Source organism: Protopterus annectens, chromosome 7.part0, assembly GCF_019279795.1.
Source record: "Protopterus annectens isolate FY-2018-M chromosome 7.part0, PAN1.0, whole genome shotgun sequence".
Taxonomy (NCBI): domain Eukaryota; kingdom Metazoa; phylum Chordata; order Ceratodontiformes; family Protopteridae; genus Protopterus; species Protopterus annectens.
Window position 1 is genome coordinate 515,361,002 of NC_056739.1, and position 17,896 is coordinate 515,378,897.

Consider the following 17,896-nt stretch of genomic DNA (forward strand, 5'->3'; position numbering starts at 1 on the left):
GCAGGAGATGTCACATATCTGTAGCATACCTCACAACCTGTCATTGCAGGACATCTGGACAAACACTGACAAAATGGGAGGATAAAGGCCCAAAACTAGGGTCATATTGTAAAAATTAGTGGTATACATTGCATGTGGTGCACACACCTGTTAGATTGCCAGGTATGTGTGATATACAAAAATGAGAGCACAATAGACAAGTTCAAAATACTGCCAACCTTTCATGTGACCTATAATCTGTACAATTCAAATTTAAAGCAAACAAATCTGTTAGGGGAACAATAATGACACATAATAATAATACAACAATCTAGATGCATATGTGTGCACAGGCTGAAACTAGTACTGTATTGAGACAGCTTTCGCTATAACTACAGCAGTACATCTTATTGGGTACACAATAGCCATCAATTACAGAGACTCTTTGATTAACAACAAATAATGGTCAGCTGTCTTACCAGGATTATCCTAAGATATACCCAGTTGGCTGCTACAACAACAGCCATGGTTCACATACAGCTGTCAAAGCTGCTAAGGGACCACATTTGAGATGTATCAGCCTGGAGAAGGGTACCAAAACATTTCCACAGCATTGCACATACCATGGAACACAGTGCAGACAGTCATCAAAATGTGGTGAAAATATGGGGCTACAGTGACATTGTGAAGGAGTGGACATACCACCAAAGTTTATGAGAATACAAGACCAAAACTGGCCAGGGAGGCTGCCAGGAGCCCTACAGCAACAGTGAAGGAGTAGCAGGAATCTCTAGAAAGTACTAGGTGCATACTACATGTCACAACAATCGCTCATGGTCTCCACATGCCCTGCCTATAGGGTAGGGTTGGAAGATGGCAAAAGTTCCTCACACCAAACAATATCCAGGCCTGGTGAAAGTCTGAAAACAATACACCAGGTCTCCAAAAAGCAAGTGGGAAAATTTGTTATGGTAGTATGGGACCATGGTTGAATGCTTTGGCCACAATTCCGACAGGTGTGTTTGGTGCAATATCACCATTGCACATCACCACACCACTCCCACGGTGAAGCATGATGATGGCAGTGTTCTGCTTTGGGGTTACTGTTCACAAGCTGGAACTGGGGCTGTAGCCAAGTTACAAGGGATTATGAATAGTTCCAAACACAGTTCCCTTGTGGCTCCAAAACGTTCTGGTGTTTGCCACATAGCTGTAGATGTTGAGGAATTCCACCTTTCCACACAACGATGGCCCAAACCATACATCCAAATCAACAAAAAGATGGCTTCACCAGAACACATGCAATGTTCTGCACTGGCCGAGTCACAGCCCATACCTACATCCAATAGGATATATGCAGGGTGACCTGTAGAGGGCAGTGCAGAGGGGATGCCCTTGCAATCTAACATAGTTTGAGGTGTTTTGCAAGGGAGAGTGTACAAACATTGGCAAGTCAAGATGTGTCATGCTGATAGACATCTTCCCAAGAGGACTGCATGCTGTGATTAAATCAAAAGGTGCTTTAACAGAGTATTACTTTAAGGGTGTGCACACTCATGCAACCAGCCTATTGTACCTATTTGAATTAGCAGATGTTATCTGTAAGTGATGTGTATGTTCTTTAGTTGGATTGCACAGGTTATATGTCAGATGAAATTATGGCAATTTTATGACCGGATTTCTGAGCTCTCATGTGATATATCACAAAAACCTGGCATGTTAACAGGTGTGTGTACACTTACTATATCCACTGTAAGCTTGGGAGGTTGTTTGAGTAACCAGCTTTGTTTTAACATACATGTACTACAGGTTATGCAGTCTGCACCTCACATTAGGACATTACTTATTGCCATCAATCCACAGGCCAACCCATTAATGTATCAGACAAATACAGGAGTTATGATGAACAGATCAAACATATGAGACACACATGTAGACATTCAGCAAAACTCTGTACAGTTGGGGGGTATGTTCTGTAGGAGTTGCCACAGTGCTATACAGGTGAACAGCAATAATTTACATGGGTGCAATGTGTGTTAGGTGAGGGGCCATCACCTACTAACACCACTCACATATCCCAGAGGTGTAAATTAGTAGTGATAGTAATTGGAAAGGGCTGCACTGCATGATGCTGAGGGTCCGTCCAAAGTGTCTATGTTATTGTCTGACTGTGTGTTGTAAATGCCCCCAGTCGGCTAATGTGACGTCTGTGTAATGCATTCGAGGCACCTCACCGGTATGTGTGTGTGTGTGTGTGTGTGTGTGTGTGTGTGTGTGTGTGTGTGTGTGTGGGTGCATGTGTGCCAATCTTATAGTGCCAGTAGCAATTTACATATGTTGTTTTTCCCTCACAGGTGGACATGGTGGCTGTGGTCCCTTCCGCTCTGATACTGATGTCAGTGTCTCTGCAGACTTTAACCATGATGATACCCATATTGAGGCATAGGTGCGGTTGTCAGGGGCTGATACTGTGCTATTGGTTGGCATCCCCACTATTGTCAACCCCATCCCTGGATACAGTCACAATGCCCACATATATCCCATCACCAGTGGCCACAGATAATGGACAGCTGGTGGGTGGTGGCATGGAACAGGATACTGTGGTGACCATGGCAAATGAGGGTGCAGGCACTAGCCATAGCCAGAGTGCTGGTGAGGTCCCACACAGGCAGATGGGCAAGGGTGCTCGGAGGAGGATTACAGCCCATCATGCCCCTGTTGCAAGTGCCACAGCAACAGTCACCAGATGCATGTTCTGGGATGTCATGGGGGCACTGGCATGTAATGAATGTGATATCAGACATATACACCGGGTCATGGATGAGCATGTCCCTGGTGTCCATGGCGATATGAACTCACTGCAATCATCTGTGAGCATACTGGGGTCATGGATAGATAGTGGGGGTAGACCTTGGCACTTCTCAACAGTGGAATATCTGTGCTTGAGCATTTGGCTGACACTGGCCAGCAGCCATGTGGCTGTAGGGCAGCACCATGATCAGCTAAGGGTCTACATGGCCGTGCACCATCACGTTCCCATGCTGGCAGTACAACCAGCACTACTGAAGGGGGTGTGCTGTCCAAGCCACAACACAGCAGGCCATGGGCACGTGATACTGGCCAATCCCAACAGGGACAAGGATCCAGCAGGCAGCAGTCACCATCGGGGAGTAGTACTGCATTTGGACTCAGCCCTGGTGGTGCCGATGATACCCTTGGCAGGCCGAGTTCCCATGTCCGTGGCCAGAGATGGTGAACTGTACACCCTGCCATGTACGGCTCACAGCTGTTCAAAATACCCCTGTGTAGGGCATCCACATGGCATGACTGTGTGCATACAAACACACACACATCACCATCAGACAAGTCACCTCCTCACACATACACACAAACATACACACACACACACACACACACACACACACACACACACACACACACACACACACACACACACACACACACCACCCCTGCACAGCCCTTTTAATGAACACCCCCCAAACACACATACATGATATCAACCATATGGCCCAGCCTAGGCGTCTGGCAAATCCACACAACACCCTATGCATATGATGATACTTGTGCCACATCCATGTCATCCATACCATTGATGCAGATACATGCTAATATTGGTCTAATGCACAGGGTGACTTTAGTAGAGTGTAGATATTTCATGCTGTGTAAGGTGCTGTCATCTGGCATTTGTAATTGGTACACATCAGAGTGTGTGTGTACCTTTTCAGCAATGATGCATTATTGGTGTTAATAACACTAAGTGAATGTTTTCTCACATGCTGTATTCTGTTTGTGTTCCAGGTGCCTGTGTGTCAGCAGGATGTGGCCCTGCAGACATCACCAATGAGGGGTATGGCAGTGTTATGACACATTGACCATGTCATTGCCGAGGTACAGCTGTATCTGCACACATTTCCCAAGTCTGTGTAACAGTTCTTGCATGTGCCTCACAGCTTATAGGGCTGAGGGGTTGTATCTCAGTCTATGGTGATTGACATCAGCTGTAGTATAGTGGACAATGGTAAGTGTGGTGGGTGGAACACACCTCCGATTGCTAATGCCGTCAACCCCAGAAGATATTGTGTCGACCAAACAAACAGTGAATACTGTTCACACACACACACACACACACACACACACACACACACACACACAGACACACACGCACACACACACACACATGCATGCACAGGATCACAGTTGCCTGTGTTGTGTTTGGAACCCCTACCCATCAAGTTGTGGTACCACATTATTATGAGGTTATTGCAGGTGGCACAGGACTACTAGTGTGATGAGTATTACAAGGTACCTGTAAGGTGAATAACATCACGTGGCCTTGTGCGGTATGGCAATGGTGGCTGTACTGTGTGTGACAGTGCTCATGATAGTGTCACATACAAGTCTACACACTCACAATCACTGCTATACACACCAATGCACATAGAAACACACACACACACACACACACACACACACTTGCCAGTACTAACATTAGCAGATAAACCTATCTTGTCATTCATACCATACTATTCCATACTGTTGCACAGGGCTTATAGGGCTGAAGAGTGTCTGCAGATACCACTATGGCTGATGTGAACAGCGGCCCTCATACAGTAGACCTAGGAATATGTACTGTGAGTACCATGGCATAAAATATGAAACCATGCCCATCCAATGAATGTCATTCACACACAAACACACACACACAATCCTCTTCTCTCACACACACTTGCCAGGATTGAGATTAGAACCCCTACTTATTTATTTATTGTTAGTACATTGTTACGCATTTATGGCATGCTCCACAGAGGTTATGGGGTGATACTTGTCCGAAGGTACTTCTAAGGTGAGGGACATCACCAGGCCTTTCAAATTATGACAATGGGTGATGTACTGGGTGAGAGAGGCCACAAACTACTGTAACCTACACCTTAACACACTTACACACAATAATACACACACACATTTGCCAGGACTCATATTAGAACACCTAGCTATGTGGTTATTAGTATTATAATGTTATGCAGTTACTGCACACACCACAGAGCTTATAGGTTGTGGAGTGTCCCAAGGTACCTAAATAGTGAATAACATCTACAGCACTTGTAAGGTATGGCAATGGTAGTTGTACTGGGTGAGATGGGCCACTAACTACTTTCACCCACAGGTGTACTCACTCACAAACACTTTTATACACACTAATGCACACACACACACATTTGACAGTACTGAGATCCATATGTTCAAATATTCATAGGTGTGTACGTGGCAAATGGTCATGGAGGCTTTACAAATCTAGCCCATGGGAATACACTGGCATCATGCCACTTGACAATACTCCCCAGTGTGTCTACTGAGTATAGTCACTGGAGTGATCCCCAGAGTGGGAATTCTATTCCCCATCCACTCCTCCTGATTTCTCTTAAAGAGGGCTACTGATGTGCTTCGCTTGACATGTATGTATCATCTATTCCATAGCATGGCCAGTCTCTGGGTTGTAGACCTGTCCCTCCAGCATGCCCTGTTGATAGTGAGGATGGGTTTGAGGTTTCTGGGGCATGTTGTGTGGACAGATTGGTTTCTTCAGATGTAGCATTCCTGATAGAGTTGGGTCAGACATGGCTGTGTATGTCAGGCAGAGAACGCACCTAAGTAGCCAATATGAGACAGAGATTCATTGCAGTTGTTGGAGTCTGTCTGTATGGGGCAAGTGTGTACTATCTAAGATCCTCTTTGTGAGGTACATTTGCAGCCTCTCCTGTTGTTGGTGTCCAGTGGGGTACATGGCAAATGGACCATAGTACACATTGATTGAACTACTGAGGGGAGTGCACAGGGAAACACTGTCCTTTTACTTCCAGATTCAACACCCTTAGTCAGAAGAAGTGACACATGGAAGTACTTTTGGAAGACAGTGGCACTGTGGTGGGCACCATAGAGCTCACTGTCATTCTGTGTTCCCAGTTCCATTATACCAACATCAGTGTTCAGTGAACTACCATCGAAGTATTACTTTATGGTTACCATGTCATACCCAAAGGGGATGGCAGCACATCATCTGGCATTGAACTTATGCCCAGGATTCTGACAACAGTCACAGGTCTCGGAGAGGCCTTTGTGAAGGATGTCAACCTCACGTGGGGGGGACTAATAGTACCCACATTGTAGTTATCTGCAAACTTTGTCAGCCAGGGTGATTTTATATTGGGCTGGTCCTCAGAGGTGTGGATCTCAAACATGAGGGTACCCTGGTCCACAACCTGTGGGGCTCCACTCGTGACTGTTCAGCAGTCTGACATGGAGTCCGCTGCTTTCACACTGTGGGTTCTATCTGTGAGCTGGTTTGCATGCCACCTACTGATGTAGGGGTTGCTGCCTACCTGAGTGTGTTTGTGTATGACTCCTGTGTGGGAAGTGATATCCAAGGATTAGGTGGGCTGCCTATTTTGTTATCTATTCCATACTCTCACATAGTTATTGCCCATGGCACAATGCTTATAGAGCTGCAGAGTGTCTACAGGTCCCTCTACAGTGGATGACAACTGTGGGCTTTGTAATGTGGGCACTGGGACATGTACTGGGTAGGCCACAGCAAAAAGTAGCAAAACCCACCCCACAATGGATATGATTCTCACACAAACACAACAACCCCAACACAGACAGGATACTGTTCTTATACACACACACACACACACACACACACACACACACACACACACACACACACACACACACACACACACACACACACACACACACACACACACACCCACACACACACACACACTTGCCAGGACTGAGATTAGAACCCCAACCTAGGTATTTATTGCTACTACAGTGTTACACATTTATCACATGCACCATGAAGTTTATAGGGGGAAAGTTGTCCAAAGGTACTTTTAAGATGAGGAACATCACCAGCCCTTGTAAATTATGGCAATGGGTGATGTACTGGGTGAGAGAGGACACAAAATACTTTAAAGTATGCATATACACACACACATTTGCCAGAATTGGGATTAGAATGCCTACCTAACTAGTTATTTGTACTATAGTGTTACATAATTATTACATGCATCACAGAGCTTATAGGGCTCAGGCTTGACGAAAGGGACTTCTAATGTGACTGTTTTCTGCAGGACTGCTAAAGTAGGGCAATGTGATGTGTACTGGGTTTGAACCGCTCCAAAAGCTTTACCTTATAAACACACACACACACTTTTACATTAGCCAGGACTGAGATTAGAACTCCTACCTAACAAGTTATTTGTACTATAGTGTTACACAGTTATTGCACATGCCACAGAGCTTATGGGGTTGAGGCCTGAAGAAAGGAACTTTTAAGGTGACTGATATCTGAAGGCCTGCTAAAGTAGGGCAATGGGAAGTGTTCTGGGTTTGAATAGACACAAAAGCTCTACCTTATAAACACACACACACACACACACACACACACACACACACACACACACACACACACACACACACACACACACACACACACACTTTTACATTTGCCAGTACTGTGATTAGAACTCTTACCTAACTAGTTATTTGTACTATAGATTTACACAGTTATTGCATGCTCCACTGAGCTTAAGGGGCAGATGTCTGATGAAAGGAACTTCTAAGGGGACTGTTATCTGCAGGATTGCTAAAGAAGGGAAAGAGAAAGTGTACTGGGTTTGAATGGACCCAAAAGCTTTAACTTATAAGCGCGCACACACACACACACACACACACACACACACACACACACACACACACACACACACACACACACACACACACACACACACACACACACACACACACACACACACACTTTTACATTTGCCAGGACTAAGATTAGACCCCCTAACTAACTAGTTATGTGTATTATAGTGTTACGCAGTTATCACATGCACCACAAATCTTATAGGGCTGAGGCCTGACGAAAGTGACTTCTAAGGTGAATGTTATCTACAGGACTGCTAAAGTAGGGAAAGGGGAAATGTACTGGGCTTGAATTGACCCAAAAGCTTTAACTTATGAACACACACACACACACACACACACACACACACACACACACACACACACACACACACACACACACACACACACACACACACACACACACACACACACACTTTTACATTTGCCAGGACTGAGATTAGAACTCCTACCTAAGTAGTTATTTGTACTACAGTGTTACACAGTTATTGCATGCACCAGAGAGCTTATAGGGCTGAGGCTTGAGAAAGGTACTTCTTCAGGACTGCTAAGGTGGGGCAATGGAAAGTGCACTGGGTGGGGAAAGGTCTGTTAATTCGTAGATCCTACTGACAGTTCTAAGTGTATGAGAATGCCCAGTGTGACCTTCTATAGTAAATGTGGGACTCCATTCCAGGGATTGTTGTACACCAGTGTGGTTTGTTTTGTGCTACAGACATACCTCTCAACCTGTTGGTGCAGGATATCTGGAGATAGCCTATCAAACTGGAGAGACAATGGACCATACGGTTATTGTGACTATTCCTCTCAGTAATGTATGGGTTGTTAAGGTTACAGGGCTTGTTTTAGCAGACATCTGACATATATGATGTTTGATACTGTCATGTATTGTTTCAGTATCTCGTGACATACCTCCTCAGATCATTACAGTGATTTATCAGAGGAATACAGGATGGATGATGCACACACCAATATTATGGGTGAAATGATACACATTCTTGTACAATCCAGCCTGTTGAGAGGTGTGCCTATGACCAATTGACTGCTGGAGCTGTGGAAATGGTCCAGCACCTTGGTGATATATTACAATGGTGGATTCTCTGTGCATTTCTGTTCTGGCCTGGTCTGATTTCCAGTCCACGGTTGGGTAATATACGTCAGGCAGGATCAAGGTGACAGGCAGACTCCAGATAGATTTGTAGGGGATAAGATATGCGGGGGACATCCTGGGTCAGATATGTTGGCCTATAGCTACCAGTACTTTGCATAGAGGTCTTCTCAAAGGTTGACTGCACTTGGAGGGTCTTGTGTGTGTCACACTGTTTGACCAGCCTGGAGGTGTGTGTGTATGTGTGTGTCTCACATATATGTATGGCCCACCTCATTTTGCTTGGCTGGCCACATTCTGGGGTCAGGATGTTGCAAAGGATGAGTGATCAGGGAAGGGTGTGTTACTCCCCATGGCTGTGGGTGAGCATTCTGTGGGTGAAGACATGTCCCCATCTTCCAAGGTTAGGACTTCCTGCAATGAGTGCATTCCCATGTTTAGACTCCTAGCCCTGCCTGTCAACTGCACAGAGTATCACAGAATGTCCAGATTCGTGACTCATATATCTGGTTGGTTACCCAAACAAGTGTGGTTTTCAAGGAAAAGTGTTTTACAAGTCACACAGGGATGAAGTCAGATATTAATGACAGTTGACACTGCAGTCTCAGACTTCATACCCTTCAGACATTCCATGCTAATACAATCATTCCATCAACTTTCTAACATTATTAGAAATGTATTTCAAGGGTGTCCTTCTCTTTGGACCTTTTCACCCCATTTTTCATGGCTTTGTCCAGATTTCTGACTCTCTGATGCTGGCAGGTTTTCTCCTAGCAGCTAGCAGCATGGCCTTTCTTTGCATTTTGTAGACTGTGTTATGTTGGTGTTATGGACCCCATTACACTCCCTAACAGGGCACTGTGGGTGAGGATGGGGATTTACCAGAGGCCTGTAGGCTGGGTGTGACAGATGCAGGCCATCTGTAGTGAGGCATTGCATTTTGATGTTTATATGTTCCCAGGCTGCTGGCAGTGGACATCCCTGGGATGGCACCAATAAGCTGACTGTGGGTGTTACTGACAATTGCTTTCTGTTTGTGTTGAGCTTTGACTCTAGTTGACAGCTGGATGCTGCTTAAGGCTAGGGACATGTTACTGCATTTCTATGTGACTATGGAGGGGTGACACATCTGTACTCAATACACATTTGCAGGGAATGTGCTGATATTTTGCTTAACATTTTGGTCCCATTTAGTATAGTGGTGTACCCTATCTTTGAGACTACAGGCATAACAGTATCGACCACAGGTCAGATTGTTCTGGCATACACATTATTAGTTTCAGACTTCTTTCCTTTCAGAGTCATACTGCCACTGCCAGACCTGCTGTGATTTCACTGTGTAAGTCTGTAGGTGGGGATGTCATGGATGTCACCATGTGGGGGCCTTTGCCAGATATTTCTGTATGGGTTTCTACAGCTGATCAGCTGGGTGAGGCTGGGGGTGGGTATGGGACCCCCACTTTGACATCCATGCATGTGACCTATTAACCCCCCCACCCCAGTTATTTGGCTCACCACATATACTGCAGTGGCATTTGTCAACTAGAGATGTACTGTATAGTGTGGGTAAGGCAGTACTGGGAATACATTTCATGCTGTTCCACATAGCTGTCAGTTGTCTGCTGCTATCCCAGTAAGCCACCCCATTCCCTTGCATGCTTGAATCAATACCATAGATATACTATCAGAATATTCTACTCCATTAATTTATTGTTAAGGAGACTGACTTACCTTGTGCCTGAAGCAGTTGTGAGGACAGTGCTTGAGGGCTGACTATGTCAGATGCACACAGTACACTGCCTATGCATGGTAAGGTATAGGTGGTGTGATGTTTGGCATCCATTTTACAGTGTGGGTGAGTCAGAGAGATTAGAGAGAGAGACAGATCAGGCCCTCGGGCCCTACAGTGTCAGTGTATGTGCTATGCATTGCCTCTTTGCTAAGGACAGGGCATACTGGGCACACCTCTGTCTGCCTGCAGGGACAGGCTAAGGATGTTCCTCCTCCGAGTCCCTCTGTGCCTGTGGAGACCTTGGCAATGGTGGAGGCAGTGTGGCCCTTCCCCATTTTGTTCCTACTGCAGCTGTTTCCACAGGATCATATTGTGTAGCGTAGCACATACTATGAACATGTGTGCACATGTGGGTGGAGAGTACTGCAAGGCTCCACCAGATATGTCAAGGCAGCGGAATAGTGACTTGAGCATCCCAAACACATGCTCTGTAATGATCCTGGTTTGTGCGTGTGCCTCATTATGATGTTCCTGTGTGGGTGTGTGTGCATATCAGATGGGTGTCATCAGCCATGGCTCCAGTGCATAGCCAACATCCCCCACCAGATAACCATATGGGCTGTCTCCACTGTCAAATGCCTGGTACAGCTGTGATGAATGCCAGATGTGGGAGTGGTGATAGCTTCCAGGGTTGCCAGCACACACATTCATAATAATGCCCTGGGCATTGCACATGACCTGGCAGTTGATGGATTGGAGCCCCTTGCAGTTTAGGTAGACTCTACCCTGGTCACCGGGTGATGCTTTGATGTGGATGCGCGTGTAGTCTATGGCACCCAGTACCTCCATGTATTATGCTACATGGTGGAAGAGACACATATTGCTGGTCCTCCTCTCACAGGTACTGGGAAATAAATGTGCTCAGTGGCATGTGGTCACATGGCATGCAGGAACTGGTGGAGTATCCTGGATGCAGATGCCTATGAGACCCCCATGATACCCCCAGTTGGTCTTTGGAAAGTACCTGTCGCTAGTATTCTTAAGGCTACACATACCTTGGTATCAACTGGGATGGGCCGGCACAGCTTAACAAGTTGCTGAAGTATGTCCCTGTCCACCTTGTAGTGCTCTACTATCTCCAGATCATGTAGCCCCTGGTAGGTTACCCTGGGTCTGAACACTTTTCTCTTCCTCTTCGGTCTGAGTTGGTTGGCAGCATTTTCCTCCTCACCACCCTCAGTCTTGAGCACATACTTATAGATCAAAGCAACAGCAGCCCCTAACATATTTTGTTAGTTTTGTCAGTTTAAAATTCTCCCAAATGTGTACACCAGTGGTGTAGAGTTTGTGGGAAAAAAAACAGACTGAAAGGTGTTTGCATAGTTTATAGTAGTGTGCAAGGCTGATGCCCTTGTAATTGGCTGATTTTGATACATTCCATCTGCCCGGTATGGTAGTTCTCTTTGATTGCCTTTCTTCTGCTCTTTTTCCTTCCCATTTCCTCCCTGTTTAATCCCTGATGCACACCGAGCATACCTGGTGCTCACTTGTAAACAGTTTGCTATTTCCTGATTTTTTTTTTGTTTGTTTTTGTTTTTTGATTTTTGTTTTTTGTTTTAGGCCTGGTGTGCACAGTACACACCCATGTAGCTAAAGTAAACACTTTTAAGCAGAACTGGCATTCCCCTGGACGTGAACACGCTCTTCATTTCATGGAATAAGTCAGTACAGCCTCAGACACACCCCTTTCCTTAGCTGTGCTTAGCTTAGGGCAAACTCAGGCCACCAAGCTCCAATGTGCTTACAGCAAGCATGGCACACCCCTTTTTCATATCATCTGGCTCTCCTGTGTACACAGTGATGTTGGTGCACCTACATGGTTAGGTGCAGTCTGACACTTAGAAGAAATTTGTGATTCAGTATAAATCCCTTCATTTGCATACACCACTGCCTTAATCCATAGTTACCACACTTACACTGACCCTTTCCCCTTAGCAATCACTGTCACCTGGTATTGTTTTCATTCTGCATGTCATTGACTATAATGGCAAAATGCAGATTTCCCTGAAAATTGATTTTTCACATTTTTTTTTATTTTCACCACAATCTCTTTTGTGCGCCACTGCCCTATGCTTAAATGGCCGAGATTGGTCAAAAAAAAAAGTTTTATTTTATAAAATTTAAACTATTTATCATGCCAATGGCCATATGTTGGCATGCCTAACAGTTGTAATACATGCTTTATTTCGAGCTGTCATGCCTCCATTTTGTAATTTGCAGAAATGTGTTCAGTTAGTAGCTGAACATATTTCTGCTTCTTACACTATTCCTGCACGGACACCTGTCTGCTTCATGAATTGCTAATTCACTTCATTTGCATGATTTTCACCAGCAAATGAGGTAATTAGCATTATTCAGTGGTGTCCGTGCAGGAATAGTGCTGCCAAGGTCATGCACGTCAGATCAGCTGATTGCTGAATCGTTTGGCGGCCTTATTCTGTGCAGGAAGGGCTACACTGTTCCTACACAGAATAGAATTAATGAATCCCAGGAACAGTTATAATAACGTCACTTAATTTGTCTTGGTTTAACATTCAAATTTGACTTGTATTATTATTAACCTGTTACAAGTGGTAGTTGCTCTTTTTCACATTTGAAAACTCTCCTTGTATTTACTTTCATAACATGTCCAGTATTCTTTTCACCATAAATTATGCCCATATATGTAAGGCATTCCATCATATCTGAGATTTGTCAAAACCGTTTTAAGTAGATTCATGAAATGCATTTATTTTATCAAAACATTTACTGAAAATAAAATTGAAGACTAAGAATTTTGAAAGCAATTGTCTTAGCATTTAATTTAAATGGCTGACAGACTATAATAACCCATCCCATAAATGCTAAGTATCAGAGACGCCTGACACCGAAACTGGAGTGTCAACTACACAAATGTATGTTAAGTATTCAAAGTCTGAACTTCACAAACCTATTTCACAACGGCTGCCAGTGTATCCCGGTTTACAAATACACTTGTAGATATTCAGAGTTCCAACACAGCGAAGGGTATTGTTTTCCTCACAGAGAGGCAGAGCACACTGAGTGGGATCTAGAAAGAAAAAGTAATGAAACAAGAAGCTGTAATGTAGTCAGGCATTCGGAATATATTCATCATTAGCAATCAGAAATTTTTGCAATTCTCTAGGCTCCAATTCATAGCTTTTTTCATTGTTTGTGCAGTGATGCCATCTAGCTGAAAAACTTACCACTGAGCCTGTTACACTGGTGCTGTAGACCAACATGTACATCAGATTCCAAAATGTAGCCTCCCCCTACCAACATGTACATCAGATTCCAAAATGTACCCCCCCATAAGTGCAGCACCACCATAAACAATACTTGTTTCAATACAATATGCATTTGTAGTATTTCTAGGCAAGGGATTCTGAAATAAATTCATTTAATAAAATATATAAACATAAACAGTGATACTTTACAAAGTTTTTTAACTGTAGCACAAAATAAATAAAAGATTTTTTAAGAAGTATATCAATGCATTCTTAATTATGTCTTTGGGTATTTTTAGCATATTTCATGTGAGTCATTCAGTACCCTTCTTCTAACTACATATGGAAATGTCTAGAAATATGGCATTAGTGGCAACCCTGTCCTATGTTATTTCACTAAGATGACAGTGACAAAGGGAGAATAATGCTTCAAAGTCTCCTTAACAATGGACACACAGTGAGCACACATTTATGTAACAGTGTTTCTGAATTTCTTATGTGTTCTTGTGGAAGAGTATGCACATCCCTTCAAGTGATCAAAATAGTAATAAGTGTCAGTGTTACAATGTTTTTCTAGACTCATTTAGAGTAAAGTCCTGATTCTGTCTCTTAGGCACCCTGACTGCATTACAGGTCTGTTCATCAATTAGGAAGATTCAACAAAGAGAATGGATAGGTTGTTTGCTAAGGACTAAAGGGCATTTGATCTCACATTTTGGTATTTTTGTGGATCTTTAGGATTCAACAGACAAAGCTGATGAACTTCATTTCTGTAAGCCAAGCATTTAAATGAATTGCGTTTTGAGAGCCGAGGAGTAAAAAATAAATATAAAACCTTAAGTTTCAGTATTAAAAATAGACACCAATATCTAATAGACCAATACTCTGTACCAATAATAATTATAATAATAATGTGGAATACACAAATAATCTGTTACTCATAATAGAGCAGCTCCAACCATCACATTAATATATACTGTTTAGTTTTTCACAGTGAATGAAAAATGGCATGTATTTACACTGGAAGTATATTAAAAAATGCAATAAAAAATGAAAAAGTGCACTCGGAAACCACAGCAGATGAAATAAACACTTTTAATATGCTATATTCTAGGATAAGTGCTTTCACAAAATAAAAACCTTTCGCTTCATCAGATCCATTTTCTAAAAAATCGTCAATATCTTAAATTGAAGACATAGCCCAATCAGCATCAAGAATAAAACCTCCCTTTTTTCAATTAAACCTGTAAATCATACAATCTACCATAAATAAAATATTTACATACATTCTACATAAACCAAAATACTTACAAAAATGCATAAAAAATATATATTAATATACATCCATATCAAAAGAATCTTTATTATATAAACACATCTAAGTATAGGACTGATGTACTTCACCTAAATAACCTACTTGATTTCAAAACTGGTTTCAGTGGGACATTTTCATTCAAGCCTCTTCCTTTATAGGCTTGGATCCTTACTATCCATTCTAACTCCACTGTCTCAGTGTAATTCCTGAAATCCCCTAATCTAGATGTCAGAAAAGTTTTATCTATTACTCAGAATTTAAACTCATGATATTCACCTCTTTCTATCATGTTTAGCTATGGCATTTGAATTATACCTAATATTAATACTATATAAATGCCCCCTTATACACCCTTGAATTTATAATTACTTTTTCCAATATAGAATACATAACACTTCACACAATGATCAAGATATATCATGTCCTTTGTGTCACAGTCAGCCTGTGTTTTGAAATAAAACTAACGATTAGTGTCTAAATTAATAAAGCTAGTACCTGTTTCTATATAGTGGCAGTATCTACATCTGCCACAAGGGTTAGTTCCAGGCTCAGCCCTCACTGTCTGTTCTCTATTCATTTTATCAGGGTAACACAATAATCTTTACAAATTCTTTTTATTTTTAAAAACAAATGTCGGTTGTGTCCCTACAATATCCTTGATCTTGTTATCTGTTAAAAGTACTGACCAATGTTTTTTGATCACGTCAGTAATCTTATTTATGTCACTAGTGTACTACAATGATATACCCAAAGACCTGTTTCCTGTTGGTGTGAGTGTATCATTAGTCATGTTCGAATTTTTCAAAATATATGGTTTCCCTCTAGTGGATCTAAGCTCAACATTGGAACTAAGTCCTGTGGTAGTATCATTTAAGTATCATTTAACATAGCAGTAATAGTGTCAAAATAGTAACATCTATTCATTACAACAATTGCCCCACCTTTGTCGGCAGGGTGAATCACAATAGAACTCTCTGTTAATTACTCGTACATGGATATTGAATTTTTGAATATCAAGGTTATTAGGTTACCTGATTCCTCATTTGACACAAAATTATTTAGAAAGGACTGTTACAAGAATTCCTTGTTACAGCGCACTAGTATGCATCCTCCTCATATTTTTCACAACATTGTGAAGGGGCAAGGTATGCATGCCTCTAGGCTCAATGTAAGTGAAGTGAATTTTGATAGTGAGCTTACCACACTTAAGAAACATTTTGTTGCGAGAGGTTATAAGAGGAGAGAGGTAGACACAGGACTTAGTTCCAGTGTCGAGCTTAGATCCACTAGAAGGAACCATTAGGCTTTTACTTCAGCAAAGTAGATGACAAACAGGAGAAGTCCCAGCACAGAACCCTAGGGACTCCACTAGTAACTGGTATCTTTGCGGAGGTAACTTGTCTATTTTGATTATCTGTGTCCTATTTGGGAGCCAACTGGCAATCCATTGGATGACATAGGGGTTTATTCCCAATTTACTTAGCTTTTCTACTATTTCTTTCTGGGTTGTGTTAAAAGTTTTAGGCCAAGTTGAGGTATGCAGTGTGTACTGTTCTGCCTTCACACATTGTTTTGGTGGCCTTTTCAAATAATCCACCAGGATGAGTAAGCATGACCTGCCCCTAATGAAGCCAAACTGAGACAGGTCCAGTTTTGGAGGTTCCCTATGTACTGATTAGTTAATTCCATGATAAGTCTATCCATCTCTTTGCAAATGAGGCTGGCCATACTTATGGGTCTGTAATTGCCTGGGTCTGTGGAAGGTCCTCCCTTATGCAAGGGAGTGACAGTAGCTATTCTCCATTCACTTGGTACAAAACCTGTATGGAGGCTAAAATTGAACAATGTCATTAGGTCTGTGGCTAAATTGTGCTTCATGCTATTTAAGATGCATCCAGGGACATTGTCAGGACCCATCAATGCAGTACTTTTAGCTTTTGATAGCCCTTTTAGGACTTGGTCTTGTGTGATAGCTGGAGGTGAGACAGTTCCAGGAATATCTTGTGGGACAGACAGATGGGACAGAGGGATAAAGTTACAGCTAAACTTATCAGCCAGTAGGTTTACTATAGCTTCAGCCTCAGTGTAGGTAACATTGTTCACAATCACCTCAATGCATTGCTGCATTGTGCCTTTGAGTTTATGAACATAAGTAAAAAATGCTTTGTGATTGTCTTTGGCTTGGGTAGCTATTATAGCCTTAAACTTGGCTTTGGTGGAGTTTATTAAGCTCCTGTGTTATTTCAGTGACAAGGGCTCTAATATTCTGGGAATTATTCTTCTTACTTTTGGCTAAAATTATTTTCCTTTTATTATAAAGCTTGTTGATATGACAATTTCACCAAGTGGGTTTGTTTCTGGGATTTACCCTGCACTTATCCCTGTGGAGTATAGCTGTATCTCTGCTGCTGTTTACATGCTGGTATAGTGTGGTGGTGTACATTTCTGCATATTCATTAGAGTTAACTGGGTTTGGAGGGGATTTGAAGCTTGCCAATGTATCACTTAGGAGTAGGTTGTTTGTCTTAAAGAAATGTCGAAAGGTACCTTGGGTAGAAGGGATATCTGGTTTCAGTTTTATTTATAAAAAGATGAAGATACACAAGGGATGGTGCAAGATGCTCCTGTATTAGTAAGGACAAAATCTAAGATGTTCCTTCCCCTAGTGGGTACTCTGACTAATTATTCCAGGGCATTTGTATCGACAAGTCCAGGAATCTTTGTGTTTGTGCTCTAGTGGT

General features: G+C 42.6%; 1 protein-coding gene across 2 annotated transcripts in view; it reads right to left on the bottom strand.

Moving 5' to 3' along the window:
• The window catches only part of LOC122806581 (vitamin K-dependent protein Z-like), a 142,341-nt gene that overhangs the window by 98,809 nt on the left and 25,636 nt on the right, over positions 1-17,896 (bottom strand). For both annotated transcript variants that reach the window (XM_044077124.1, XM_044077122.1), the window contains exon 4: positions 13,543-13,662. In XM_044077124.1, the coding sequence (XP_043933059.1) occupies positions 13,543-13,662 (120 nt within the window). The remainder of the gene's footprint in view (positions 1-13,542; positions 13,663-17,896) is intronic.